Genomic DNA, 27554 nt, shown 5'->3' with positions numbered 1-27554 from the left:
GGCGATACGTTCAAAAGGCGCTCCTTACATTTTGACGCTGTAGCTTTCATCGGATACTTTTCTTCGGTCCTTTCCGACCCGCATAGGCATCTAAAGATTGGCACCATTTTTCCGCGTCATTCTTTGCATTAATCCAATAGAAACACTCTCGAACTTTCTGCAACATCTTCATTCAAAAGTGACCTCCTGTTGGACTGTCATCTATTCAAAAGTGACCTCCTGTTGGACATCTGTGTAATTCTTTAAGGATGTCCGCTATCTGGCATCTTGGAAGTATTGGTATACCTTTCCATCATCCGATTTTACCTTCCGGTACAAGACGCGTCTTCGAAAGTGAAGTGAGTCCCAGACAGCCCAATATTACTTCGTCGTAGGACTATAGATCGAAATGTCCTGTCTGCGAGGTATCCTATATGAAGACTGCATTTAAACAGTCACTCCATGGGTCTGGTTAACCCGGGAGCACACACGGCGGGTATGTCATACCCATGTGCATTTTTCTTTTTGTATATTTCTCGCCCATTATTTCATAAAAGGACGAAACTTGGTGTAGCTGAGTTCAAGGTCACATACTTAAATGGGGGAAATTCCTGAGGTGGCAAGTGCAACGGTTTTTTAGGACCAGCATTGTTCGGGCATGTCATACCACGCGTGTACTGGCGTTTCTCAGTGAGTCACTTCGCATTTCTCGTTTTCAAGCTTTTAGTATAAGTTTTTCTTGAGCTGTAAGCATGGCACCGTATATTCCTTACGATGAAGAGATGAAAAGATTGAAAAATCTCCTTGAAACAGTTTCTTCTGATGAGGATTCATTTAGTGAAGAAGAGGAAGATGTTGATGACAAAGAATATAATTAGTAATCATGATTCATCCATATAGAGTAGTGATTCAGATACAGAAACAGAAAATGAAATTCTGGAATGTAGCAATGAGTTTTATGTTGGAAAAAATTGAGTAAAATGGAACAAAAATAAATTCTGGAATAATGTTAGAATTGGCGCCAAAAATATTATAACTAAACTCCCTGGAAATACAAAGTATTCTAAAGACGTCTCAACACCTTTAGAGTCCTTGTTATTGCTTATCGATGAAGATGTATGTTAAAACATGTAGTTGACAATACAAATATTTATATTGATTCAATACGAGAAAATTTCACTCGTGAACGGGATGAGTACTTTTCTCAAAGCCTTAGGGATGCAGCTAATAGAAAATGTTCATTGACCACCGATGAACATGTTAACAATGAACTGTCCCCCAAAAACCTAAAATGACTTACAGGAGGTGTACAGAGTGCCCCAAGAAAAAAGATAGAAAGACTAGATTCATTTGTGAAAATTGTAGCAAAAGTATATGTATGGAACATATGACCTCATTTTGTAAACAATGTTCAAAAAATTGTAAGTAAATAATTTTTCCTGTCCTTATTGTTTCTTATTTTGTCTAAAATGAAGTATTAACTTGGTTTTACATTTAATTTCTTTTAAAAAACGATTAATTTTTTTGACAAATTTTTAATTACAGTTTTTTTATTCGGGTATGACATACCCGAATAAAAAAACTCTTGTTCTCGCGTGTTCTCGTGTTCGTCGGATCGGTGCGTGTGCTCGCGGGTTAAGACGACGTTGAATTCGTACGAACAGATTAAGCAGGTCGTATTTGGCTTCGAAGCCGGAACATCATCAGCAGCTTTTTGGGCTGGGTCTTCTAGACAGGGCGTCGCCGTTTCCATGTGATGAACCCTTCTGATGACGGATATTGATGTTAATATTCCTGGAGTTTCTGTATCCACCTGACTTTTCGACTTTCGGGATTCTTGAAATTAAAAGCCAGGTCAGCGATGCATGATCTGTAAGGAGCCGGAATTTTCACCAAAGAGATAATGATGGAAATATTATACGGCTTTAAATATGGCGTGTAACTCTTTCCTGTTGAAACAGTAATTGCTCCCCGCTTTAGATATATACGTACTTGTTCCAGTACTCTACGATACGTTCTTGAGCGTTTCTTTCTCGGGAGAAAGCAGCAAAGACCTTCATCGTGGCGCATTTGTGTCGAGAATAAATGGTTTATGCAGCTGAGAATGCCTCAGGATTGTTGCAGACGTTTAGCCTCCTTCAGTTTGTTAAATGCATGTTCACATTCTTTAGTCCACAAGAACTTTTGCTTGCTCTCTGTCAGCTTGTGAAAAGGTCATACAGTGGAAGAAATATTCATTACAGATCTCCAATGGTAAATGCAAAGTCGCAGGAAACTTCTCAGCTGATGGACATTTTTGAGAAGTCTCCAGTCTTTAACTGCTGGCATTTTATCTGGACCTGTAAACACAGAGATGATATGTCCGAGGTACGTCACTTACTGTCTGAATAGTTTACACTCGGCGAGGCATAACATTATATGGGCTTTTTTCAGTTTCTGAAGCAACTTTCGTAAGATTTTCTAAATGGTCTTAGAAAGTTTCCTGATGTCATTGATGTATTTCAGACAGGCTTCGTAGGATCAACAGGATCTTTATGAAGCGTTCGAACGTTGCCGGCGTATTAGATAATTCAACCTGCATCACTCTGAATACCCCAAATCCTTATGCGTTAGCAAAATAGGTCTTTTCTCGGTCATCTGGATGTATCTCTACATGAAAATAACCACTCTTTAAATTAAGCTTCGGAAACCACTTGCTTCCAGAAAGAGTAGAAAATCGTCAATTCTAGGAAGAGGATAGCTGTCTTTCTTCGTAACCTCGTTCAACCGGCGATAGTCAATTCAAAATCTTGTTGAGCCTCCCTTTCTTTTTGACCAGAACGATAGGAGAAGGCCAAGGACTCTGAAGACTTGATAAACGTCGCTTTCTTGCATGTCGTTTGGAAGTTTTCCTACCTTTCCCAGTTTAGCAATCGGTAGATATCTTGGACTGGTAGATGATCCCCGATACGAATTGTATCCTGTGTAAAACTGGTTCGACCTACGTCGAGACGCGAGTAAGAGAAAACATCTTGAAATTCTTGAAGGACACGCTCGGCAGCACTACTCTCTTCATCGCCTATTGTGTATTCTGCAATAACTTCGAAACTATCAGGTTAGGACTGTTTTACTATTTGGCAAAAGTATTCATGTTAAACAACGTAATCTAATTAATCACGTAATCAAAATTTATGATTATGGTTACAATGACCGTCGCAATACTAAAAGACCTTGTGCGCATTTTAAGGAAACAGGTTACCTGTAAGTAATATACTGTTTTGCACAGTTGGTTATTGGTATTATGTATTCTTTTGTATTGTGTAAAAATCTCTGTAATATCACTACCGATTCATGGTTATTCGCACTTGTTGTCGCTAGTTCCCCGTCTTTCTGAATACACTAGTTGTTTTTACTTAATTCTTCTTTAAAGTTGTAAAATATTAAACAAACTAAATTTTTAGGGGAAAAAGTTATAATTGATTTTTTATTTAAGTTATGCCCAGAATTTAATTCATAACTTTTAACTCAGTTTTAGAAGAGGTAGCGTCTTGTGCGCAGGCACACAAGTATTTAACGCCGTAGACCAATTTTTTTCTTCTTCTTGAACTACGAACGCCACGTGTAGAGCAGAGTTCCACCCTTCTATTCTCCATGGCTCGTGTACATGCGTTCGTTCTTCACCAGGGCCTTCAGCCTTCGTTCTTTACCAGGGCTTGTGTACATGCGTTGAAAAATGTTCTTCAGGTTCGCAACTTATTATTCTGGAAAATAGAAATTAATTGGAAGCCATGTATTTCCTTCCAACAACAGCAATTCATAAAACGGGTAGAGAACTATGCTTTTCATTTGCGTATATTTAGCGCAAACATAATATAATCCTTCGTAAAATAATATTCTGTGCAATTAGTGATGTCTGCGTATTCAAATTGCATGGAACACTCACGCAGTCTTTTAATTTGTTTCTTGTTGTTATGATAAAAGCACTAAAACTATTTTACATATTTCTAAAAACGAAAAATTTGCGACAGCTAGATAGCTTTAATTTAAGCTAAATGCAGGATATGGAATTTGTGAAGTGAAGTGTAACAGAATGTCGTCGATTTATTCTTAAATCAGTTTTCTGTCTTCACGTAGAGGAACTATTTTTTGCTTGGTCGATATTTACTGCTATATTAAAAAGGTTTCAACACGCATTTAGCCAATATCAACTGTTTTGAATAAAGAATTTACAGAATAATGATGGTTGACAATAAATGTGTAATAGTATATGGGCTTAATACTAGTTTTTTGAATACCATAATATTAGCCTTCGTTTATTATTTCCAGCTACTAGGATGACGGAACGTGTTCATTAACCTGGTGTTTGTCTTAAAAGAGAACAATTAATTATGTTATAAACACATTCTAATTTATGTATTCTGAGAAATGCATTAGACAACCGGAAGAGAATATGCATACCCTTAATTCAATCTAGAAATATGACTTCCCGAAATTGAAATGCTCAGTGTTTTGCATTAGTATTATTCAGATGTACATTTGATTCTAAGAACACCTTCGGAAAAAAGGAATCAAAAATCTTATATTTTTCTTAACTTGAATAAAAATACATATAACGTTTTCTTTTATATCTTAGAATGCAACTGTGGGACAAATGCCGAAAGCTGTGCATTTAATCCTCAAGGAGAGAAAGTGTGCACATGTAAACCAAACTATCAAGAAAAAGATGGAACTTGTGAAGGTATCGTTCCTATTTTCAATTAGAATAAGTACGTACATAATAATACAAAATTGCGAAATATGTATATTAGTCAAGTGTCAGAAATTTCTAAGAATAACGTTAACACACTTACATTTCTTCAAGAGAAGAAGTGAATTTCCTTCCTTCCAAATTAGCTCGTATACGTTAACAAAATTTTAAAAGCGAAGGTTTGTTCTAACAGCAATGTTCCATAGAAAATATGCAGAATAGCGGTAGTCTGTGACAATTATGTATGCAAATTTATAATTTACACAACTATTCCAGTCGCGAATAAAAGGATTATAGTAAAAATTTTAGAGTTATATTATTCAATATGTGGACGCCAAATTTAGGAATAATAAAAAAATTCATTTTTCCCAAAAATTATCTCGAATACAAAGTTATGTATTCTTAATGTAGGTAGCTCACGATTATGATCCGTAGAGCACCAGAGGAAGCGAAGATACAACAAGAAATATTAGAAATATTTCTTCCCGCCAATCCTTTCCTATCACCGTTTTATGCTTTAAAATGTATTTACACATGAAATGTTCTTCTAAACGAGCAACTCAAAATGACCTTGCGAGATAAGTTCTTCCAAATATATCTAAGTGTGTATAATTTTTGTGTCTTTATTTAAAATGGGTGTGCGGCCAAAACGGCAATAGTTGTGAATGCGGAGTTTAAGGAGTAAAAGTGTATTCTGGCAAGTGTACTTTTGAACAAATCGGATTAAATCGTTTAGTCAAAATTGTTTTATTTAAGGTAAACACAGAAACATGTCCGACGAAATCGTTTGAGAAATTCGTATACAGTTTGCAAAGAAAATTTCTATCTTCGCGTAATGAAGTTGCCTTTCGAATGGGATATTCTTTTTTCCTAATAGAGATAATTTAAGCAATTAATTTGGCACTAATCCAGTTTTATATAAACATATTTAAAACTGTGTTCCTCTGTGACAACTCTATGAAAGCATACGAATTGTACTAACGCGCAGAAGTCGCTCAGTGCCAATTTTTAAGTGTTATTTTTTCGGCTATAATAGGGAAAATAATTTACTGTCAAACTCGCTTTTCCTTTAATCGACATAATTAGAGAGTCGGCAGAACCATCACCAAGCTAGGACGTCGTTTCGTCGCGCTCCTGGTTTATTCTCATTTTTCAGCGGAAGTCTTTAAGTCCCAGGGGACAATTTTATATCAATTTGTGTGTGAATATCTACTGCATCGATTGCTGTATTGAATAAGTGTGTGTTATTGGTATTTCCCAAGAAAAATGTGTTTTGTGAGAATAACAAAGAAATCTAGGCTGCCACAAAGTACGGTGTGTGTTTGCCGCAGCTCCGACGGTAGTGTTCCGCCTTCTTGCCACGTGGTTCCCATGGTAGGCCTAGCAAATTGGGATAGGTTTTTATAAGTCCAAAATTGGTGAATTGTTTTTAAAAATTCAATATCTCAGGATCTACTGCACCTAGCATTACAGAATCTTCATATAAAAGGTATGTTTACCCTTTTATTTGAATCTCAACCCTCTAATTGCAATATTTTCAAAAATAGATTGGTCAGCTTAATAACATTTTGTGCCAACTTATAATGTCGTCTCTTTCAACATCCCAGTTGAGTACATGTCTTTACGATTTCTCTAAATTATTTTGAAGCGCAAAGTGTCGGTCCTTCAGGTTAGGACCTCATTATACCTATACAAAAGCAGTAATTAAGAGTCTTATTTTTGAACGACTCTATTGTATTTTAATCGAGATACGTTTCGACGTCGAGGGACATTTCGACGACTTCTTACTACATTTCGACAGTCCTACTAATGACTGTTAAAAGCTCTTTATATGTGTGTTTTTCGTGAGAAATTGTATTTTGTACACTGTATACTTTCATTTTGCATACTGTAATGTTTTAATTATCTGTTTTTACTGCTTTTGCACTAACTTGTTTATTAGTTAAGTCATAATGTTTACCTTTTACTTTAAGTTTTATTTACGGTTTTCTTGTAATGTTTCTGTTTTAATTTCATATGTATGTTTTATTTACTGTAATTCCTTGGTCCTGGGTGTAAATGGATACTTGCTGCTCACATACTTTACCTTTAGTAAGAAACCTTTGTCAAACATTCTAAGTGTCTCACTGCAATAGTGTCAATTGCATATTAAGGATAAACCTTTCAAAGTATGTCCCGTCAATCAGTGCTTCCAACTGATGGTGATCCTACACACTCACAAAATATATTAGACGCTTCAAAGCTACTGGCCTCTGATCTGCCCTATGCGGAAAAGATTTCTACTTTGTGCGATGATATAAGGCAGGTCGCAACAACAAATAAGCGCACTAAATACCTACTGCCAACAGATCTTCGTGCTAGACTCTTAGACTCCCGGGCCGCACTTCAGACTTAGAGGGTCCAGATTATACAGTCAAGCCTGCTAAGATCGTTATAGGAGTAAATACTTCAACTGTGCTTTGCTGTGAATTGGTTCATCCTCAGTCTTTCTCTACCATTGCCCAACAGTCACACAATTTGCAGGTACCACCATCCTTGCCAACTGTCTCACAACCGACCTTTGCGGAGGTTCTACGAAATATCAGCAAACCAAGCGTAGTGATCAAATCAAAGTCTAAAAAACCTACTGAAGAACTCAGAAGAGAACTACAACATAAAGTTCCCTTGGCAGAAATACCAATTTATGTCCAAAAAATTCAGCCAACTCCACAAGGAGGATTGGAGGTATTTTGCCAAACTTCAGACGAGATTAATCAACTACAAAAACATCTGCAAAAAGCAGACATAGACGTAGAGGTCAAAAAGCGACAACGACGACGCCCTAGGATAGCTATATATAATGTCCCAGACTGCAGAAAACCAGAAGAGCTCATCTCAGAACTTAGTTCAACATCAGGAACATCAGTCCACCAATACAAGCCACTCTTCCGATTACGAGAAAGACGTCTTAAAAGAGTTAAGTGGGTCATTGAATGCACGACCGAAGGTTTCGCAGCAGCCATTAATACCAGACGTATTTTTACAGCCTGGCAATCTCACGGAATCACAGAATTCATTGGTGTTAAATTTTGGCTCAGCCAAGACATGTGCAAATCCGATAAGATCTTCTGTGGCTTCTGTTCCGGCTCACATGCAACTAAAGAATGTGCAGCAGAACATCCCTCCTGTATCAATTGTGGAGATTCAAACTGCAGATTCGGAACACGACTCAACTTCCAACATCCAGCCTATGCAACCGAATGTGCTATCTACCAACGGGCAGTCGATACAATCCGACGAACAACAGAATATTAGAGAGATAAGAGAGATATCTTTCTGTAATACTTCTGCAAGTCCGCAAACAGCAAACCCCATTACCTCCTTGAATGTCATTAACTTAAAATCATCAGCTCAACGCACACCCATAAAATGTTTGCAAATAAATCTTCAGCGAGCACGTGCCGCAATGTCCCAAACGGCACACTACGCTACAGAAGAAATGATTGATATAATAATTGGTCAAGAACCATACCACAGACACCGCAAAATTGTGGGTTTTCCCCTTCAACGGACAACATTTCAAAAAGAGGATTCAACACAACCGCCTCGAGCTTTTATTACAATCTGCAACCAGGCATGGACACCGATTCTTCTTGCTTTAGAGAGGGATTTTGTGGCTGTCTTACGGGAAATACTTAATAAGACAATAGCGTTAGTATCCATCTACTCCCCTCCTACAGAAGAAGCGGACCATACCATAATACGTATCCAACAGCTAATGCAATCTCATCGTATAGCAAAAATGCTTCTTGCTGGTGATTATAATGCCCATAGCACCACATGGGGCTACGCTGATACGAAACCTAAAAGGCGTCATTTCGAAGACTTTTTCTCAAGCAACAACTTTGTAATTCATAATCAAATAGATGCGCCGCCGAAATTTGATAGGCTCCTCTCTCGTGGTTGGCCAGACCTCACAGTTACTAGTCATCAAATTGCAAATTTAATACGTGATTGGACAGTAGTTGAGGGACAGAGTCTATCGGATCATAACTATATACGCTATAGTATAGCAAGCAGCACTGCAACTAACATCATTCAAAGATACAACCTACCAGGGCGGAAGGTCCGCACTTTCACTTCTATTGTTAGTAACAGACTAACATCTTTCGTTAATCCAATAAGACATGCTGTAAGTAGAGAGACCCTCCAAAATATTACGAAAGACATTCTATTAACAATACAAGTGTGTGATGAACATCTCCCAAAGTGTACTACCAAAAGAATTACCGCACTCCATTGGTGGAATAGTACACTGCGTACTCAACAGCAAAAATGTCGTGCTCTGCGCCGACGCCTCAAACAAGAACGTAGGCAGCAACTAAAATCCACAACACTAATGATCTACCAACAAGAGCGAGCGTATTACAAACGCATGATCTTAGATGCAAAAATTAGCAGCTGAAGAAAGTTTTGTACAGAAACAACCACCACCTATGGACTCCAACACAGGATTGCGGCAGGAAAACTTTTTAAACCAGCCACCTTACATATATTACCAACACCCAATAGTATTGGCCAATATACAGAAGATGCAATAAAGGCAATCATGTCAGCAGTCTTCACCACAGACAATCTGCAAGAAGATACATTAGAACAGACCACAATCAGGAACCATACCTCAGAAATTGCTACATCAAATGATCCTTACTTCACCATCAGGGAGATTCAGCAAGTGCTGCGCCAGCTTCCCCAGCGCAGAGCACCAGGACCGGATGGTTTTGACTACCGAATTATTAAAGCAATTATAAGCACTAATGTAGCTCTATTTCAATCACTCTTCAATAAGCTCCTGCAAACGGGGACATTCCCTAACAGCTTCAAAATTGGGCAAGTGGTCTTATTTTTGAAAAAGAATAAAGATCCAACGTCTCCAGAGTCGTACCGTCCAATATGTCTACTTTCAGCTTTGGGGAAGGTTTATGAAAAGCTGATCATGACAAGATTGCGGCATCATCTATATGTTACGAAATACTTAAGCCCAATACAATATGGGTTTAGTCCAGGACAGTCTACTTAGCATGCGCTTACAGAAGTTAAGAATCAAACCCTAGAAAATAGGTTTGCTGGCTATCACACAGCGTTTATTTCCATCGACTTAAAAAGCGCTTTTGACACACTGTGGTGGCCAGTGGTTCTTCAGCCCTGCGCCGAAGTAAATTACCAAGAAATATCTACCTTACTTTGGAACACTACCTTTCTGACCGATTGCTAATAGTACCCCATAATAGTGGTATGGTAGTGCAAAATCAAAATCAAGGATGCCCGCAAGGCTCGGTTGCTGGGCCTTTTCTTTATTCAACGTAATAAATTTTCTTAATTTATTACGTTGAATAGAAAGGGACTTAAACCCTTTATAAGACTCTGTGGTTTATACAAGCTTTCACAGTCACCTCTTGGTTGCGTGCAAGTTAGAGGCGCGCAACGTTATATTGGCGCCCGAACACTTATCGAACGGAAATGGCCGAAACCTGGATGGAAGCCGCTGGACAACACCAAGAAATGACAACGCAGTTAGAAGGATTTGGATACCTGGTCCAGACTTTGAGAGCATCAATCAAGCCAAACTTCTATTTCGACGGAAAAAATTCGGTGTCCGTATTTTTAGAAGGTATAGAAAACCACTTTCAGCTCTATCCTGTGCCTGAAAGACAAAAAGTTGCTATTGCCACATCAGCACTAAGAGGACAGGCCGCGCTATGGTGGAAAAATATAGGCAAATTTCTTCTAGGTGAATTTGGAAGCCCGACGTATACATTTGAAAATTTCAAAAAATCGTTAGTAAAGGCCTTCCCCATAGTGAAAGATCGCGCACGGCTGGAAGCCGAGCTATATAGTTTTTATCAACGGGATACAGCACAATTGACGGACTTTATTTTACGAAAAATCAAGCTAACGGATATGCTGTATGGGAAAAAACCCGATGCGGAGATAATTGAAATAATATTACCAAGATTGTTACCCGCTGTCCAAGACTACTTTGAAATTAGAAACCCAACCACATTGCAGGAACTTTTCGAATTGGCGGTGAAATTTCAAAATCGCAGAATAGCGGAAAGAGCGAGAGGGGAAACATATTCTCAAAGTACCAGAAGGAAGGAGGAAACCAGAAATGGAAATCGCTCCTATGGGGGAAAGAACTATCAAGCTAACGCATCGAAACTCGAAGGTCAAGGCCCAAAAAGAAAATTTGAAAATAAGTATCCGCGTACCCAGAAGACACAGATTGAAAGGAAAGCTTTAAACGACTAGAGGGGCCTGTGAAAGGGAGGGTCTAGACTCCGGAAGTTTTAGAAAAACCCTCAAATAGACATCTAAATACAGTCATCGTAAAAAACTCACAGCTACCAATTATACAAGTCCTGGTTGGCGATGTACCAGTAGAAGCCCTCATCGATACAGGGACAGAAGGAAATTTCATGAGTGAAAAGTTCTTCAAAAAGAATTTTTATAGGATACGACTATTTAAAACTAGAAATACGGAAATTATAGCGGCGCAAGGAAAAACATGTCACTGCATCGGGAAAGTATCATTAAACTTACAGATAAAAGAGGAAAATCTCAAAGTATTAATTTTTGTGGTGAAAGACCTCCAACACTCTCTTATTTTAGGTATGGACTTTTTAAGGGCCGCGAGGGCCAAATTAAATTTTCAAGATAGTTCTGTGGTGTTGGAGATGGACCAGAGTGTGGTGGAACCTGTGGAGACACCTGAAGTGGACCTTAGCCATCTGAATGACCATGAAAGTAAAGCAATACAGCAAGTGGTGAGTAATTTTTCTCATTTGTTTTCAGAAAAACCCGGAAACTGCCAAATAATAACACATAAGATTCAATTAAATGCCGAAAAACCTTGTAGGACTAAGCCATACCGTTATGACAAACAAAAAGACCTAATCATCGAAGAACATATTCAGGAGATGTTAAAGAATAAAATAATAACGCCCATAAATAGTGAGTACGCGAGTCCAGTCGTACTACGTAGGAAAAAGAACGAGTTTCCTCCTTCGGATAAAAGGGCTTGGAGGTTTGCTATTGATTACAGAAAACTAAATAGTATTACCAAATTTCCAATTTACCCTTTGCCGGTTATAGACGAGATCATTAGACAGATCAAATCGACAAGATATATGTCTACTTTGGACTTAACGTCTGGCTACTATCAAATAGCTATGAGACCCGAAGATATACATAAAACCGCGTTTATAACAAAATCGGGCACTTATGCATTTTTACGCATGCCCTTTGGGTTGTGTGGGGCCCCATCAACATTCCAGAGAGCTATGGACATTGTTCTAAAGCCTGTCCTAGGAAAATCAACTTTAATTTATCTAGATGATATAATTATAACGAGGAGTACGTTGGAACAACACAATAATGACCTCGAACAAGTTTTTAAATTATTAAAAGAGGCCGGTCTTACAATTAACGCCTCAAAATGCAAGTTCGCAACTAAAGAACTTAAATATCTCGGTTATAAAATTTCGCAAAAGGGTATAGAAACGCAAGATTCAAAAATAAAAGCTATTAAGAATTTCCCACCGCCCAACACCGCCAAGAAACTTTCTTCTTTCCTTGGATTATGTTCTTACTATCGATCTTTCATAAAAGATTTCGCTAATATTGTTGAACCACTCTTAGTAATCAAAAGAAAAAGGGCTAAGTTTACGTGGACAGCGGAAGCTAACACAGCTTTTGAAAGATTAAAAGAAGCGCTTATTAATGCCCCTGTTTTAAAATTCCCTGAGGGGGACGAAAACCTGGAAATTGCAGCAGATGCGTCAGACTATGCGGTGGGTGCGGTTCTTATGCAAAATAACCATCCGCTGGCATTTTTTAGTAAAACATTGAATCAAACACAAAGGAATTATACAGCTACAGAAAGAGAAACATTAGCCGTATTAATGGCTGTACACAAATTTCGAGTTTATTTCGGCAAATCGCCAGTAACAGTCTTTTCGGATCATGCGGCTGTTGGTAGACTTTACTCGAGAAAAAACCTAACGCCCAGGTTAATAAGATGGGCTTTAAAACTCCAAGAATATAATATCACAATAAAATATAAACCGGGTAAGGAAAACAATGTAGCTGACGCACTTTCTCGTATAAAACTGGACGATGAAGGTAATGAACTTAAATGCGCTGTGTTGACTTCAAAAATTTTAGATTCTAGAGATACGGTTATTACTGAACTGAAAGCTGATCCTGAATTTGGAAATATCTATGCTTGTTTGAAAGACCCCGAAAACTTTGAGCATACAGATATCGATGCGATAAGAAATAGAGCAAAAAACTATGAAATAATAGATAATTTATTATTCTATACGAAAACAACAAACGAAAATCTTGAGTATAAGCCAGTCATCCCAGCCTCGCTTCGATTAAGCATTTTGAAGGAGTTGCACGAAAAAAAAACAGCGGGCCACCTCGGGGTCAGAAAGACTATAAAAAGGGTACGCGAGGCGGTATATTTCCCGCAATTATACAAAATAGTAACGGCGTATGTCAGGTCCTGCAATCAATGTCAGTTAATAAATGATATTAATTACAGCCCGGCCGGGTACTTAAATAGCATTCGCACTACATTTCCGAATGAAATTTTAGGCATAGATCTCCTTGGTCCCTTCCCCCAGAGCGAGTTAAATAAAAATCGTTTTCTTTTAGTAATAGTAGATCATTTTTCAAAATGGATAGAAATTGTTCCACTTAAACGCGCGTCAGCCAAAACAGTCGCAGATGCATTCTTACACAGATACATTTTAAAATACGGTGCACCGATAAAAGTCATTAGCGATAACGGAAAACAACTCATTAGTCAAATATTTGAAAACATATGCAATGGACTTGATATACGCCATATCAAAATGGTTCCGTATAGACCACAGGCTAACATAGCAGAAAGAGTTAATAAAAACATTGTAAAAATAATTCGCAGTTACGTTAGCACACATCACAAGCGCTGGGATGGCTACATAAATGAATTAGCTTATGCTTTAAGAACGGCACATCATGATACTACGGGAAAAACTCCAGCAGAATTATTTTTAGGCAGAAAGTTAATTACGCCTTTAGATAAATTATTCTTTGTGCAACAAAGAGAGCAGGAATTTAGACAACAAGACGTGCAAAAGTTGATTGACCAGGCGTTTAAAACCTCGGATACGGCAAGAAATAGACAAAAGTTATATTATGATAGAAAACGCCGTGAAGCAGATTTTAAAGTTGGGGATAAAGTATTGAAACGTAAATTTTCTTTAACAAGTGCCCCAGACAATTTTATGGCAAAGCTAGCTCCAAAGTTTGAAGGCCCCTATGTAATTCAGGAAATCAAAGGAGTAGTCTTATATCTTAAAAACGAGAGAGGGGAAATCTGTAAAGCAAGTCCCGACCAGGTGAAAAAATACTATAATCCAAATGATTTTGAAATCCTTAAAAGTTTCTTGCAGGACTCAAGTCTAAACGAAATAGAAGGTCCAGAGACTACAGCAACTATTCCACCACCCAAGAAACAGAGAACTGAAGAGAGACCTAGCACTTCCACAACCCGGACGTCGGTATCAAAAAGAAAAAATAATTTTCAAAATCCAGCGTTTAAGAAAAACAAAAATACAGATGAACCGGGTAAAGAAACTGTGGTAAAGAGAAAAACACCACCTACAAAGGATAGCAGGAGAAATTACACATCAAGGAGAACGCGCACACCGCCACAGAGTCAGGTGCCAGCAAGGCCGCCGTTCCGGAAACTGAAACGTCAACAGGAGGCACAAAAATACGAGGAACAGAAGAAATTCAAGAAGGACTCCAGATCGGAGGACGTCAAGACCAGCCATCCCAGGGAGAAACGGAAAGGCCAACAACCAGACGATTACTCCGCCAAGAGGCCAGCATGTAGAGGACACAAAAGAAAAAGTCAGGTGGACGACACTCGGAGGGCAGTAAGAAGATTAACATCCATGAAACCTCTAACTTGGGACCAATTCTGCCAAAAACGGATGACGGAGTTTCAAGCATCGAAAACTCAAAAATAAGTTAAAACCTTCTATATTTTTTTTTTCTCTTTTGTTCCGAAATGTTATGCATAAGTACGAAGTTCTATGTTTTGACGAAAGTCAATATGTCTCGGTTGAGACTTAGTTTTGTTTTACTTTATTTAGCTAAGGCAAAAGTATTATTTTCTTTAAGTGTAAAAGCTAAAAACAAGCATTTTCTGTTGGTCGAAAGACTAATTCTGTTATGTTAAAGCCAAAATTTGGCCGGAGATAAAAATAACTTCGTATTCTTGTACTAATAAGAATTTTAGTTTCAGTACCGCCAGCTTGGCGAAGAATGAGTAAAGTAAAAATTTATTTTCTCTTATTCATTTTATGGTAAATTGTAAAAAGCATATGTATTAAACTTTTGTAAATGTATGTAAATACTTGCATGTTATGTAAAAGTAGAATTTAGTGTAGAAGCATAAAATTGTAGATGCTAAAAGTGAATGCTTAAAAGCAATGAAGTCAAAAATTAAGTATTAAACTGTAAAGTCATGCTTTAGAGCGAAAGCCTGCATGTTTAAAGATGAATGAGGGGGAAGTTAGAATGAATGTGTTTTGTAGGGTTCTCCACCTACATTTGAATTTTTAAGAATATTAAAGTAGCTCATTGAGTTGTAGAATGTCGAGTAAGGTGTGTCTATTTGGTTGTTGAATTCTAACAAATCATGGTGGTTAGGGGAAGTGTTGTAAGACTAAAACACGAATATTCCCGTTTGACACCACACACGGTGGAGAGCCAGGGTAAAGTTAAATTAATGCTTGAAAAATTGAATGAATGTGAAGTAAGCAATAACTAAGAAAAACCAATCGTTTAAAAACAAAAATTTATTGTGTCAAGAAAGTGTAAATTATATTGTATGTAGAAAGATACTGATACTTATTCCTTCCAGATGCTGGAAGGAAAGAGCCAGATTGATTGATGAAGTCCAGGAAAAGTTGCTGTAAGAAGAAAGCTTTGTAACGAATAACAGAATTTTAATATACTCGTATAATTGTTACATAAGATTTTTTTTGTGTAAACGAGGCTTACGCCAGTTAGTTCAGAATTAGATAAACTTACAACAGGTCGTTTGTAGGACCTGCTTCCAAGTTTTCCAAATTCTGGCAGCGGCAAATGTAGGGTTTATATTTATTTTAACTAACATTTATTTTAAGTTTAAACTATCTTTCCTGTCAAGCCTTACTTTCCCCTGGAACTGCCAATGCCAGAATATGTAAATTTGAGTAGAACGCGCAAGGATTCAAATTATCAGCGGAAGTAGTATGATTTAAATAGAAGGAAACGAGTTCGGTGTGATATTCTTACTTAGCGAGCGCGGAGGTAGTTAGCGAGAATTGAAGAACCCCGCGTTGCGGCCTATGTGCTTGGCGGGAAGTAGTTGCAATTGTTCCAGTGAGCTTCAAGTCTGCTGAATTAGCAGCGGTATTGTAAAACGCGGTGAGTTAGTTATTTTAGAGAGCCTCGTAGTTAGAATATTGTCTTTACTTTCTTTTCAGGTTCTTATTTTTATTTGACTGCCTAGTGGGCACAGTCTGTAAGCGTCAAGAGGACGCCATTGTAATTTATTACGTTGAATAAAAAGGGACTTAAACCCTTTATAAGACTCTGTGGTTTATAGAAGCTTTCACAGTCACCTCTTGGTTGCGTGCAAGTTAGAGGCGCGCAACGTTATACACTTTTAAATCCAGTGCACTATTCCCCGCTCATAGTCGAAATTACATGACAACAGTCATTTAAACGTAATGCTGCAATGGATAAAAGCCCATGCTGGCCAAACAGGAAACGAGCTGGCGGATCAGCTAGCCAAAGAAGCGGCGCAGAACATAAATGCTGAACAAATTAAGATACCTTGGCCAATTTCCTGGCTAAAGAAAAATCTTACGCAAAAAATCAAATCCCTGTAGCAGGAAGAGTGGAACTCTGACGTCACAGGACGTCGTGTTTATTATCATATTCCCACAGTAACTTATAATCGCCTCATAATACATGCTCAACTTGTACAGTATATAGCGGTACACGGTCCTTTTCCTGTATATTTTGAAAGGTTTGGCATTACAAATACGGCACAGTGCATTTGCGGTGAGTTGGGCACACCCGAACATTATGTAGCTAACTGTCCACTAACAACTGATTTGCACCTGCCGATCCCGCCAACGAATGAGCAAGCATTTAGAACCAATTAACCTAATGGTAAAGCTAAACCAATTAACCATAATGGTCAAGGGGTGGTGCCTACGTCCTCCGTCACTAAACTAAACTAAACTAGTCGACATAATTGTGACCGATTCACACATAGTTTTAGTTTATATATGTAGAGCTAATTTTTCCGTAGAATATTAGATAAAGGTTAGGCAAATTGCGGAACTAGTGAGGTAACACTACGTAAGAGATGTATATTTCACGTTCACGAATATTTTCGTCATACTTGCTTAATTGGAAACTATGTATTTCCTTCCAACAACAGCAATTCATAAAACGTGTAGAGAACTATGCTTTTCATTTGCGTATATTTAGCGCAAACAAAATATAATCCTTCTTAAAATAATATTCTGTTTAATTACTGATGTCTGCGTATTAAAATTGCATGGAGAACTCACGCAAATTTTTAATTTGTTTCTTGTTGTTATGATAAAAGCACCAAAACGATTTTACATATTTCTAAAAACGAAAAATTTTCGACAGATAGATAGCTTTAATTTAAGCTAAATGCAGGATATGGAATTTGTGAAGTAAAGTGTAACAGAAACTCGTCTATTAATTCTTAAATCAGTTTTCTGTCTTCACGTAGAGGAATTATTGTTTCCGTGGTCGATATATACTGCTATATTTTAAAATGGTTCTGAATTCATTTAGCCAATATCAACTGTTCTGAATAAATAATTTACAGAATAATGCTGGTTGACAATAATTGTTTAATAGTAAATGGCTTTAATATTAGTTTTTTTGAATGCGATAATATTAAATGATTTCGTTTATTATTTCCGGCTATTACGATGACGGAACGTGCTCTTTAACCTGGTGTTTGTCTTAAAAGAGACCAATTAATTATATAATCATTGTTTTGAATCATTGCATTTTAGAAATGGTATAGAATTAATGTTTTTATAGTGTATTTATTGTCTAAGTGCAATTATTAATTTAACTATATTAACATCCAATTTTAATATAATAACTGTGTCTTTAGTAGTAAGCTGTAATATATAAGTCAACAATGACATTCAGAATAATTAGAGACTTATGTGAGATCTAAGCATTTTCATACTTCTCCACTATAAATTTAAGTTGGCAATGAATGAAATATAAGCATTTGTATGTTCTTCGGTTTTTGTATACTGAGTTTAAATGTTGAATTTTGCATTAGTAAATTCATGTTGACAATGTTGTCAATCACAACAGTATAATATAATCATTATGTATGATATACATTCTTTATGTATTGAATTGTAAACTTTATATGTAACTTGCTAAAATTACTTGCTAGGGTAATGAATTGTAATCTTATGTGTCACTTGCTAAAGTTTTGTTCATAACTCATAAGTACTGTTGTGTAGAGAAATTGTCTGATCGCGTTATAAACACTAGGTGAATGATTTTCTGATTTAAGGAAATCTTAATTTTATTTGATTCTGAATTATTTATTTTAATGCTTTAATTTTGGGGAAAAACAGACGCTTCTGGGAATATTATTTAGTTTAAAAGAATATTAATTATTTTTCTTTTATTTGCAATTTTTGTACAAGCTTTGATTCATTGTGAATAGAAGCAGGGAAAGGGAGGCAATTTTCATAAGTCATGATTTCGCGCGCTTTGTCCTTTAGAATGTTCTGGAAGAAATTTCATTGTGCAGTTGACCTTAGGACAGGAAGTACGTGACAGAAAGGTCAGAGGTTGGCAATTAATTTTCGATGTAAATCATTCAGGTTTTGGCGATTGAGGGTCCGGTTGTTGGCTAAGTGAAGAAGAACGCGCATGCGCGATCACCCTTATTTCCGCATTCAGGGGTTGAAAACGCAAATTTTGCCCAAATTAAGGGGGCGGTAATTGAAGCCATAGTGGGAGCCCGCGTTTGTGAAGGAGAGGAAGATAATTCGAGTTTGAATCACTTTTCGTGCGAGACTTGCTTGCGGAACTTACTTTGGACGTTACTCTTGAAACTTGCTCTGGGGTTGAGCGTTCAAAACGATGTAATTTACGAAGAGAGATGCTCCCCGGCCGCGTTTTGGCTAAGAGGCGAGAGACTTTACTCACTTACTCTTCTTACTCTTGGAATCACTTACTGGGTGGACTTGCTTACTTTTGGGCTAAGATTGTAACTTCGAGCTTGCTCTTGGGATGAGCGAGAGAAGGCGAGCTGTAATTGCCTAGTGAGACGTTTCCGGCCGGGAGCTGCAAACATGCTCCCCTGCCGCGTTCTGGCTAAAAGGCTAAATTGAACCCGGGCGAGTGATTTAAGACTTTCAGGATTAAGACTTGTGGCCCGATTTTTCGAAGCGGGAAGACCAGGCGGACAGCCGTGCTGGGCAGCAGTGCTCCTGTTTCTGTTTTCCAGAGTGAAAATTGCTTCGTCGTTATGAAAACCAGTTACCTGCCATGTGTGTTTCGCCAATAGTGCCAGGACAGGACGATGTCCTCTGAAACTTCCATTTGTAAACGTGGATCAGCGCCGCCGACGTCAACGCTTATTAGGATGCCAGTCCTCCACTTCAAGACGTCCACCCAAGATAAGTTTTATTTTTTTTGTGTTTGAACTTTAAGTAAGTTTTCAACAACTTCCTTGGAATGTAAAAACAACGTCGAATCTTAAATTAATTCTCAGGCTTTCAATTGTTTCCCTTTCCCCTTCTTAATTTACCGAGACAAGCCTTAAGGTCTTTATATGAATTAGGATGTAATAATTTAAGTTGTTTGTGTAATCTTCCTTAGAACAGATGTTAAATTTCAGATGGTATGTTTTTTTTAACCTCTTAGAAATTACAGAACGGGTACCCGTTAAATTAAAAGGGTCATGTAATAGATTTGCAAATCATGAATTTAAAAGTAACAAAAGAAATGACAAATTGAAGAATTCACCTGGGTCTAAAATAAGTAAATTGTAACTGTAACAAAAATAAGAAGTTTGACTCTCTGATTAGGATAAGATTAATTTTTAATTGTGAGGAATTTGAATAAACTGGTATTTAATCTGGAAACCTATTACTTATGTTTATTTTTATCTTTTATGTGTTTTTCTTATATATTCATTGATTTTACATGTTGTTTATTCGATCTTCTCACGGCGCTGTCCCGGATGCATTTTCACAACGCAATGCATTACCGTTTTACCTATACGATCACTAAAAGTGTGGTAATTAGCTACTCTTAAGAGTTTAGTTTCTCGGTTGATTTTTAGTTAGTTACAGTTTCACCTGTCTGTTTCTGCATTAGTTTCCTCCCTAGGAGGAAGTAGTAACACAGCATTAGTGCCCATGATTTTTCGGCAAAGTTAAGAAACAGAACAAAACATAGGTTTTTCTTACACAGCATTGGTGCCGTGACCTCTGCTTAGTGAAGAATCGAATCAGTAACTGATTTTTGAATTTATTTATTTTGTATAACTTACTGTTTTAAGAAGGTGTGAAATTTTATGTGTGAGGACTAATTAAGGTTTTGATTTGAATTATGTTTGCTTACTGGCTATGGCAGGATATTCATTCTCTCATTTAATTTAAGAATTGAATTTAAGGTTAGGTAAATTGTTTTGGTATAAAATGAACTAAAAAGATAGTGTTTTGGTAGGTGTGAATCGATGATTTCATACTGTGCATGTAGGTTGTTGACCAGTACAAAAGTATTACGTTCTGAGAAGGTTTGTGAATTTCAAATTTTGAGGCTTTCGAAATACTCAGTATGTTTTTTAGATGTAATGATCGATACTTATGTTTACTGTAAAAGTACCGGAGTTGTCAATGAGTGGAGGTTTTTTTTTTAAAGTTTTGCGCGTAACTGGCAGCTGATTAAATTAGCTTGAAAATTTGAAAACTTGTTTGAATGATTCAAAACTATTAGAAAGCGATATGTCGAAGAAAACGCGCCGTTCTTCGAGACAGCCTGACCCATCAGTAGAGATGTTGGAAGAGACAGCCCCGGGCGTAAAGGGTACTTCAGTTTTTGGCTTGGACCCACTGGAATCAGTTCCTATTTTTACGGGGGGAGAAAATAGCATTAGCCTAGCTGATTTTTTAAATAGACTCGAACTGATAGCATCACATGTAGGATGGACGGAGTCAGATAAAGTTACAGTAATTCGGGTTAAACTTGGGGGGGGGGAAAGCCGCGGAATTTGTTAGGAATAGTCCGCGTTTGAGGAGCGAAGCTGGCTTTTCCTACCTGGTAGGTGCCTTGAAGGACAGGTTTACAACAGTTCAAAGTCTACATTCCCATATTCGCTCCCTTATACAGGCATTTCAAAAGCCGTGGGAGTCAGTCAGACAATTCGCTGCGCGTATCGAGGCTTTATCTTATAAAACAGTGCCAGTAGAAAGGATGGGCGATCCGGCAGCAGAGACTCAGAGACAGGAATTGCTATTATCTGTTTTTCTAGAAGGATAGCACTATCACCTTAGACGTCTGCTCTTGCCCCATAATAATTAAATCATTTGTAGCAGCGAAAAACCACGCAGTTTTGGAGGAAGAGATGTGGATAAAAAACAGTGCTGAGGCAGATTTTCAGTCAGCTGAAGTTAAGGCGGTCCATACTACGGGTACGGTAAATTCCAAGCACACTCTTTGCGTTTCAGGTGAAAATGTAGAGCTTGTAGAGGCTATTAGATTGCAACAACAGAACTTAACCCAGTTGACACAGATGATGAATACTTTGCAGAGCCAATTGCAATCTTTGATGGTGCATAATCCTCGGTCGAGATCCTTACAGCCTAGATGTTTCCGTTGTAACCGGGTAGGACACATAAGCAGAAATTGTTATGTAAATGGCAGGTCTAATAACGAGCAGGGCAGATCAGATCACAGATTTCGACAAAGAGAGGCAGGAACGGCGAATAGACTTAATTCTCATATGGCACCCGAACATTTGGCGGTAGCATCCCAGGATCGAGGTGCAACTGGTAGCAAATTGAATCACCAAGCTCAGACATTTAATTTAAACTAGAAAAGGGTGGGGAGAAACACACTTCCATTTCATCCTCGAATGCCCTTTTGGAGGTGCCATCCGTCTTTGTAGTCACTACAGGAGAGTCTTCATTACCAATAGTAGAGGGTTCTATATTAAAGACAGAAATTAAATTTTTGATAGATTCGGGGGCAACGGTTAATATTATAGAGGAAAAAATTATTGCAGGGTTAGGGGATAAAGTTTAATTTTCTCCTTGTAAACTTTATTTAAAAGGAATTTCTAATCAGAATGTTCTAATCACACGAAAAGTTTCACTTCCCGTGGTATTGCAAGGCAGGATTTTCCTGTTGAATATCTCATTAAGGACAAGGATTTTTCTTTGCACTATGGTGCCATTTTAGGAACACAGTTTTTACTTGATAATGCACTCATTCTGGATTTTAACACTAAACAATTACTTGGGCAAAATTTTGCTTTACGTTGGTGTGATAGTTCAAATTGTCTCTTTCCGAGACCGATAGATTCCTTGGATTATTGCTATGCAGTTCGTAAACATAAACTTTTGCCGTTTTCTGAGAATGTAGTAAAGGTAATTGCTCCTACGTTTAATGATTCGCATGACACAGTCCTATTAGAGCCGATTGATAAAAACTCATAGTAAATTCTCTGTGGCAAGATCAGTTAATTTAAATAATGATTCTAAGACTTTTAACGTTAAGATAGCAAATTTTACTCCACAGACTATTCATATTAACAAAAGAACTAAGTTAGCATCTATTCTTCCTGTTACTGTGTCTTCAATAGAAACTGCTTGCGTGAATAACACGGCGACCATAGAGAAAGGAGAGGATTTTGAGTCGTGGGGGGGGGAGAACTTGACCTTTCTCACTTGTCACCGGATCAGCAGCAGCACCTGACTAAGCTTTTAGGCCATTACAATGACATTTTCGCTTCTTCTGTAACTCAGCTAACGGGGTGCGATACAATTCTACACAATCTTAACCTTAAGGATAGTATTCCGGTTCGGCAAAAGCCATACAAAGTGCCTTTTCATCTTCGCGAGGAATTAGATAGATAAATAACAGAATTATTGGATTCCAATACTATTCAAGAAAGCGATTGTCCATATAGTGCGCCGGTTTTTTTTGTAAAGAAAGCTGATAATACTTAATGACTAGTGACGGATTTTCGGAAACTTAATGAAAAAACTGTTGAAGATTCATTTCCTCTTCCTAATATGCTCGAGCTTGTGGAACAATTGGGTGATGCGAATTTGTTTTCTACGTTGGACTTAACTTCGGGGTTTTTCCAAATAAAGATCCACCCGGATGACACCTTTAAAAGTGGTTTTTCGACCCCTTCCGTGCATTACGAATGGCTTCGGACACTTTTGGTATGCGCAATGCACCCAGTTCCTTCCAAAGGCTCATGTCTGTTGTCTTAGCCAATCTGTCCCCGTAAAAAATAGGCATATACATAGATGACATTGTGATAGCTTCGAGTACTTTTGACGAACACCTTGAAAAGCTTAAAATAGTTTTTGACAGACTCAGAAATCATAATCTTAAGTTGAAACCGTCCAAGTGTCATTTTCTCAAAAGCCAAATAACTTATCTAGGATTTAAAGTATCAAAAGGTATCTTACAACCAGATGACAGAAATATAAAAGTGATACAAGCATTTGTTCCTCCTCGGAATAGAAAAGAAGTTAGAAGGTTTCTTGGACTTGTAGGTTTTTATAGAAGATTTATACCTAATTTCGCACAGAAGACTCTTCCGCTTACACAGCTAACAAAAGAAAAAGTTGTATTTAAATGGACCAATGAAGCTCAAAATTCTTTTGACACTCTTAAAAATGAACTTTTAAAGGAACCTATTTTAACTTTACCTAATTTTTCCAAACCGTTTTCGCTTTGTACGGACGCGTCCAATTTATCCTTAGGAGCTGTTCTTTGTCAGGAGGATGATACTGGGTTCTTGCATCCAATTTGTTACGCAAGCCGGAAGATAAAAGATCCGGAAACCAGATACAGTACATTTGAAAGGGAAGTTTTAGCAGTAGTTTGGGCAACTGCCTTTTTTCGCCAGTACCTTTTAGGGAAACGGTTCACAATTTATTCAGATCAAGCGTCGCTGTCCCACGTACTAAAATTGAAGGATCCCACTTCCCGGATAGCTAGGTGGATTATGGACTTGTCCCAATTCGACTATACAATAATACATAAACCAGGGAAATTGAACGTAACAGCTGATTTCTTGTCTAGAGCAGTAAATGTAACGCATCTTGTTCAAAATTCTGTCAGTCCAGACTTATTACAGACGTTCAAAGAAGAGCAGGGTTCAGATATGCAGTGTAAGCAGATTATTTCAGTTATAAAAAAATTTGACTCCTTTTCCTCGTTTTTTTAAATTTTTTATGCATAATGGCATTTTATATTGTGAATATGCTAAGAAACGTACCCGTTGGCAAAAACTGCACAGGTTGGTTGTTCCACGATCGTTAGTTTCAGGTATTCTGCAAGAGCACCACGATTCGCCGTTGGCGGCGCATTCCGGGTTTCATCGCACACTGCAACGTATTCCAAAATCCTTTTATTGGAAAGGCATGCATAGAGACATTCATAATTATGTAAAATCTTGTCATTCCTGTATCGGAAGGAGGGGTTACCGGCCTTCTCACAAGGCTTCTCTTCTGAGACTGCCTGTGGCATCTCGTCCGATAGAAAGAATAGCCATGGACATTGTTGTTCCCTTACCCATTACTTTACAGGGAAATAAATACATCTTAGTTATCACTGATTATTCGAGATGGCCCGAGGCTTATCCTTTGAAAGACTTTACTTCTGAATCTATCATAGAAAAACTGGAACTTTTTATTTCGGCTCATGGTGTGCCTTTACACGTAGTTACTGACAGGGGCTCGAATTTTATTTCACATGCAATAAAAGAAGTATATCAGAAATTAGGCATCACTAAGCACACCACCACCAGTTACCACCCGCAGTCTGACGGAGTCGTTGAACGCTTAAATGCTACTCTAATAAATTCTCTCAGCCACCTTGTGAGTGAGACGCAGGAAGATTGGGACAGACATTTGCCTTTCGCACAGAACTGGAAGGCATAGCGCATTACTGGACTGCCCAGCATTTTTTCTTTATAGAAGAGATTTAAATTTACCTATTGATTTGTTGACACAAACAGACTGTAAGACTTATCGTGACACAGACACTTATTCAAGGGATTTAATTTTAAGACTCCGCAGGGTTTTCTCTTTAGTAAATAAAAACTTAACGGAGGCGGCTGAAAGACAGGCAAAGATTAGAGACAAGGTTGTTTTTTCAAAAAAATATTAAAATGGGGGATATGGTGTATCTTTGTACTCCTGTGTTGCGGCTTGGATTGACTAAGAAATTTGCGAAGTTTAATAAGGGTCCATTTAGAGTGGTCGAACAAGTCACCAAAGTGAATTTTAAAATTGAGTCAGTTACGAGCCCACAGCAGTCACAGGTAGTACATGTGGATAGATTGACAAATATACCTGAACGTATAAACTTTCCTTCATTGCAGGCGTGCAACTCTGATGCTCTAGAGAGAATTCATAATCAATGTGCTGATATTCCTTATAACCTGAGACGTAGGGATTCGCAGGGTTTTGTTGCTTACTAATGTTAGGGCTTTGCAAACATTTATTTTTGGACTCAGTAAATCAGAATTTAGCGATATATATATATATATATATATATTGTATATAGTTAGATTTTTTCAGTTTGGCGAAACGTTATTTTGTATATGCATTAGGTTGTATTAGTATTATTTTTGTGTGTCTTGGATAAAATTCTAATTGGTATTTGCACAGCGTATTCGTTATGTTAACCTTCAGAATTGATTTTGGTTGGATTGAATTTTTGACAATCACGTTTTCTTTCTTTCTGATTTTTTTTTTTGTGTGGAGTATTTTCGGCTGGTTCCGAGGTTCCTTGTGTTGTAACGTTCTTTTCTTTCTAATGCTTGGCCCTGATCAGGCCGCTTCTGTTCTTAGACGTGATTGTTTGGGATTCATTCTTGGAAGTTATTCAATTTCGTAGTACTTAGGGGGGTCTTTACTCTTTGTTTGAATACGTTCATGTGACATATGTTATTTGGAATTGTTTGAATTATTAGTGTGTTTATTTTCTCAGGAATTTATTTTATATATCTGCGGCGCGTTAATTATCTTATTTTTATTTATTTTATTTTTTTTTGGTGTGAACAATTGGATTGGATTATTTCTTTCTTTGGGTGTGAGTATCCGAACAAATTCAGTGACTTATCTATCGTCAGGGAAAAATTGACAGATAAAGTCTTCTTCAACTTTGAAAAAGTGATTGTTCTTCCTTGGTCGAAGGTGAGACGTAGGGGGGTGAAATCTGGTTTCTTTTTAGGTCAAGTTTCTTGACTTGTATTCTACTAAACTGTTAATCAGCTGTTTGTTTTTCGAGCATTGTGATCTTCTACTAAGGGGTATCGTGGTGCTGAGTTCTTAACATTACGGGGTTGTTGCTTTCACTTTCTCGGGTTGAACGCTGCAGGGGGAGTTGCTAACACAATGATTTCTAACTACAGGGTTTTCCCTCGCTTGCATTGACAACTCCGTACTCATTTAATGTACTCCATGTTTGTGCTCAGCAGAAATTGTCACAACAGTAGAATGTGTTCGACCTCAGGTGAAATTGTTTACATTAATGGACTGAAAAAAAATGAATAGATAAATAAATGTTCAGAAATGTGGCCACACAGAGACTGCAACACTAGTGTGATGTAATGAACTGGAAAAAGAAAGAATTTCTTTTTGTCATAAAATTCTTCAATTCTTTATCTTAGACATATTTTGTTTGTGATTAACGCCTTATTTCTTTTTCTTTTTATTTTTGTATGTGTTCTGAATATTTTTAGGTTTAATTAATTAAGTGATTTAATTGGTGATTTTGATTAATTATTTTTGATGATCTTCCTTGAGTATTTTAAATAGTAATTGCTTTGATTAATCTCGTTGTTTTGCTTGCACATGTTGGATTTGAGAATTAATGTGTCAGTACCGTCACTGTTACCAAGGAGTCGTGTGAAATATTGGTACATTATGTTATCCTTTAGACTTATTGCACAGTATGAGTCATGGTATTTCAAGAAGTGTCTGTCTTCTAAATTTTGGTAAACCAAAATTTAATTCCTTAGGGGAAAGCGATGTTGTGTAGAGAAATTGTCTGATCGCGTTATAAACACTAGGTGAATGAATTTCTGATTTAAGGAAATCTTAATTTTATTTGATTCTGAATTATTTATTTTAATGCTTTAATTTTGGGGAAAAACAGATGCTTCTGGGAATATTAGTTAGTTTAAAAGAATATTAATGATTTTTCTTTTATTTGTAATTTTTGTACAAGCTTTGATTCAATGTGAATAGAAGCAGGGAAAGGGAGTCAATTTTGCTAAGTCATGATTTCGCGCGCGTTGTCCTTTAGAATGTTCTAGAAGAAATTTCATTGTGCAGTTGACCTTAGGACAGGAAGTACGTGACAGAAGGGTCAGAGGTTGGCAATTAATTTTTGATGTAAATCATTCAGGTTTTGGCGATTGAGGGTCCGGTTGTTGGCTAAGTGAAGAAGGGCGCGCATGCGCGATCACCCT

The 27554-nt window shown here is 37.4% G+C and overlaps 1 protein-coding gene across 1 annotated transcript in view; it reads left to right on the top strand.

Annotated features, from left to right (window-relative positions):
• The first annotated feature begins 248 nt into the window (after positions 1–248).
• Positions 249–27554, top strand: part of LOC118206096 (uncharacterized) — a 70152-nt gene continuing 42846 nt past the window's right edge. The window contains exons 1-3 of the mRNA XM_085826351.1: positions 249–338; positions 2151–2232; positions 4592–4696. Of these exons, the coding sequence (XP_085682477.1) occupies positions 249–338; positions 2151–2232; positions 4592–4696 (277 nt within the window). The remainder of the gene's footprint in view (positions 339–2150; positions 2233–4591; positions 4697–27554) is intronic.

Source organism: Stegodyphus dumicola, chromosome 11 (assembly GCF_044657685.1).
Source record: "Stegodyphus dumicola isolate Sdum_Otavi_A_Nest chromosome 11, ASM4465768v1".
NCBI lineage: Eukaryota > Metazoa > Arthropoda > Arachnida > Araneae > Eresidae > Stegodyphus > Stegodyphus dumicola.
The sequence above is the reverse complement of the archived record's forward strand: the minus strand, read 5'-3'. Positions and strand labels throughout refer to the sequence as shown.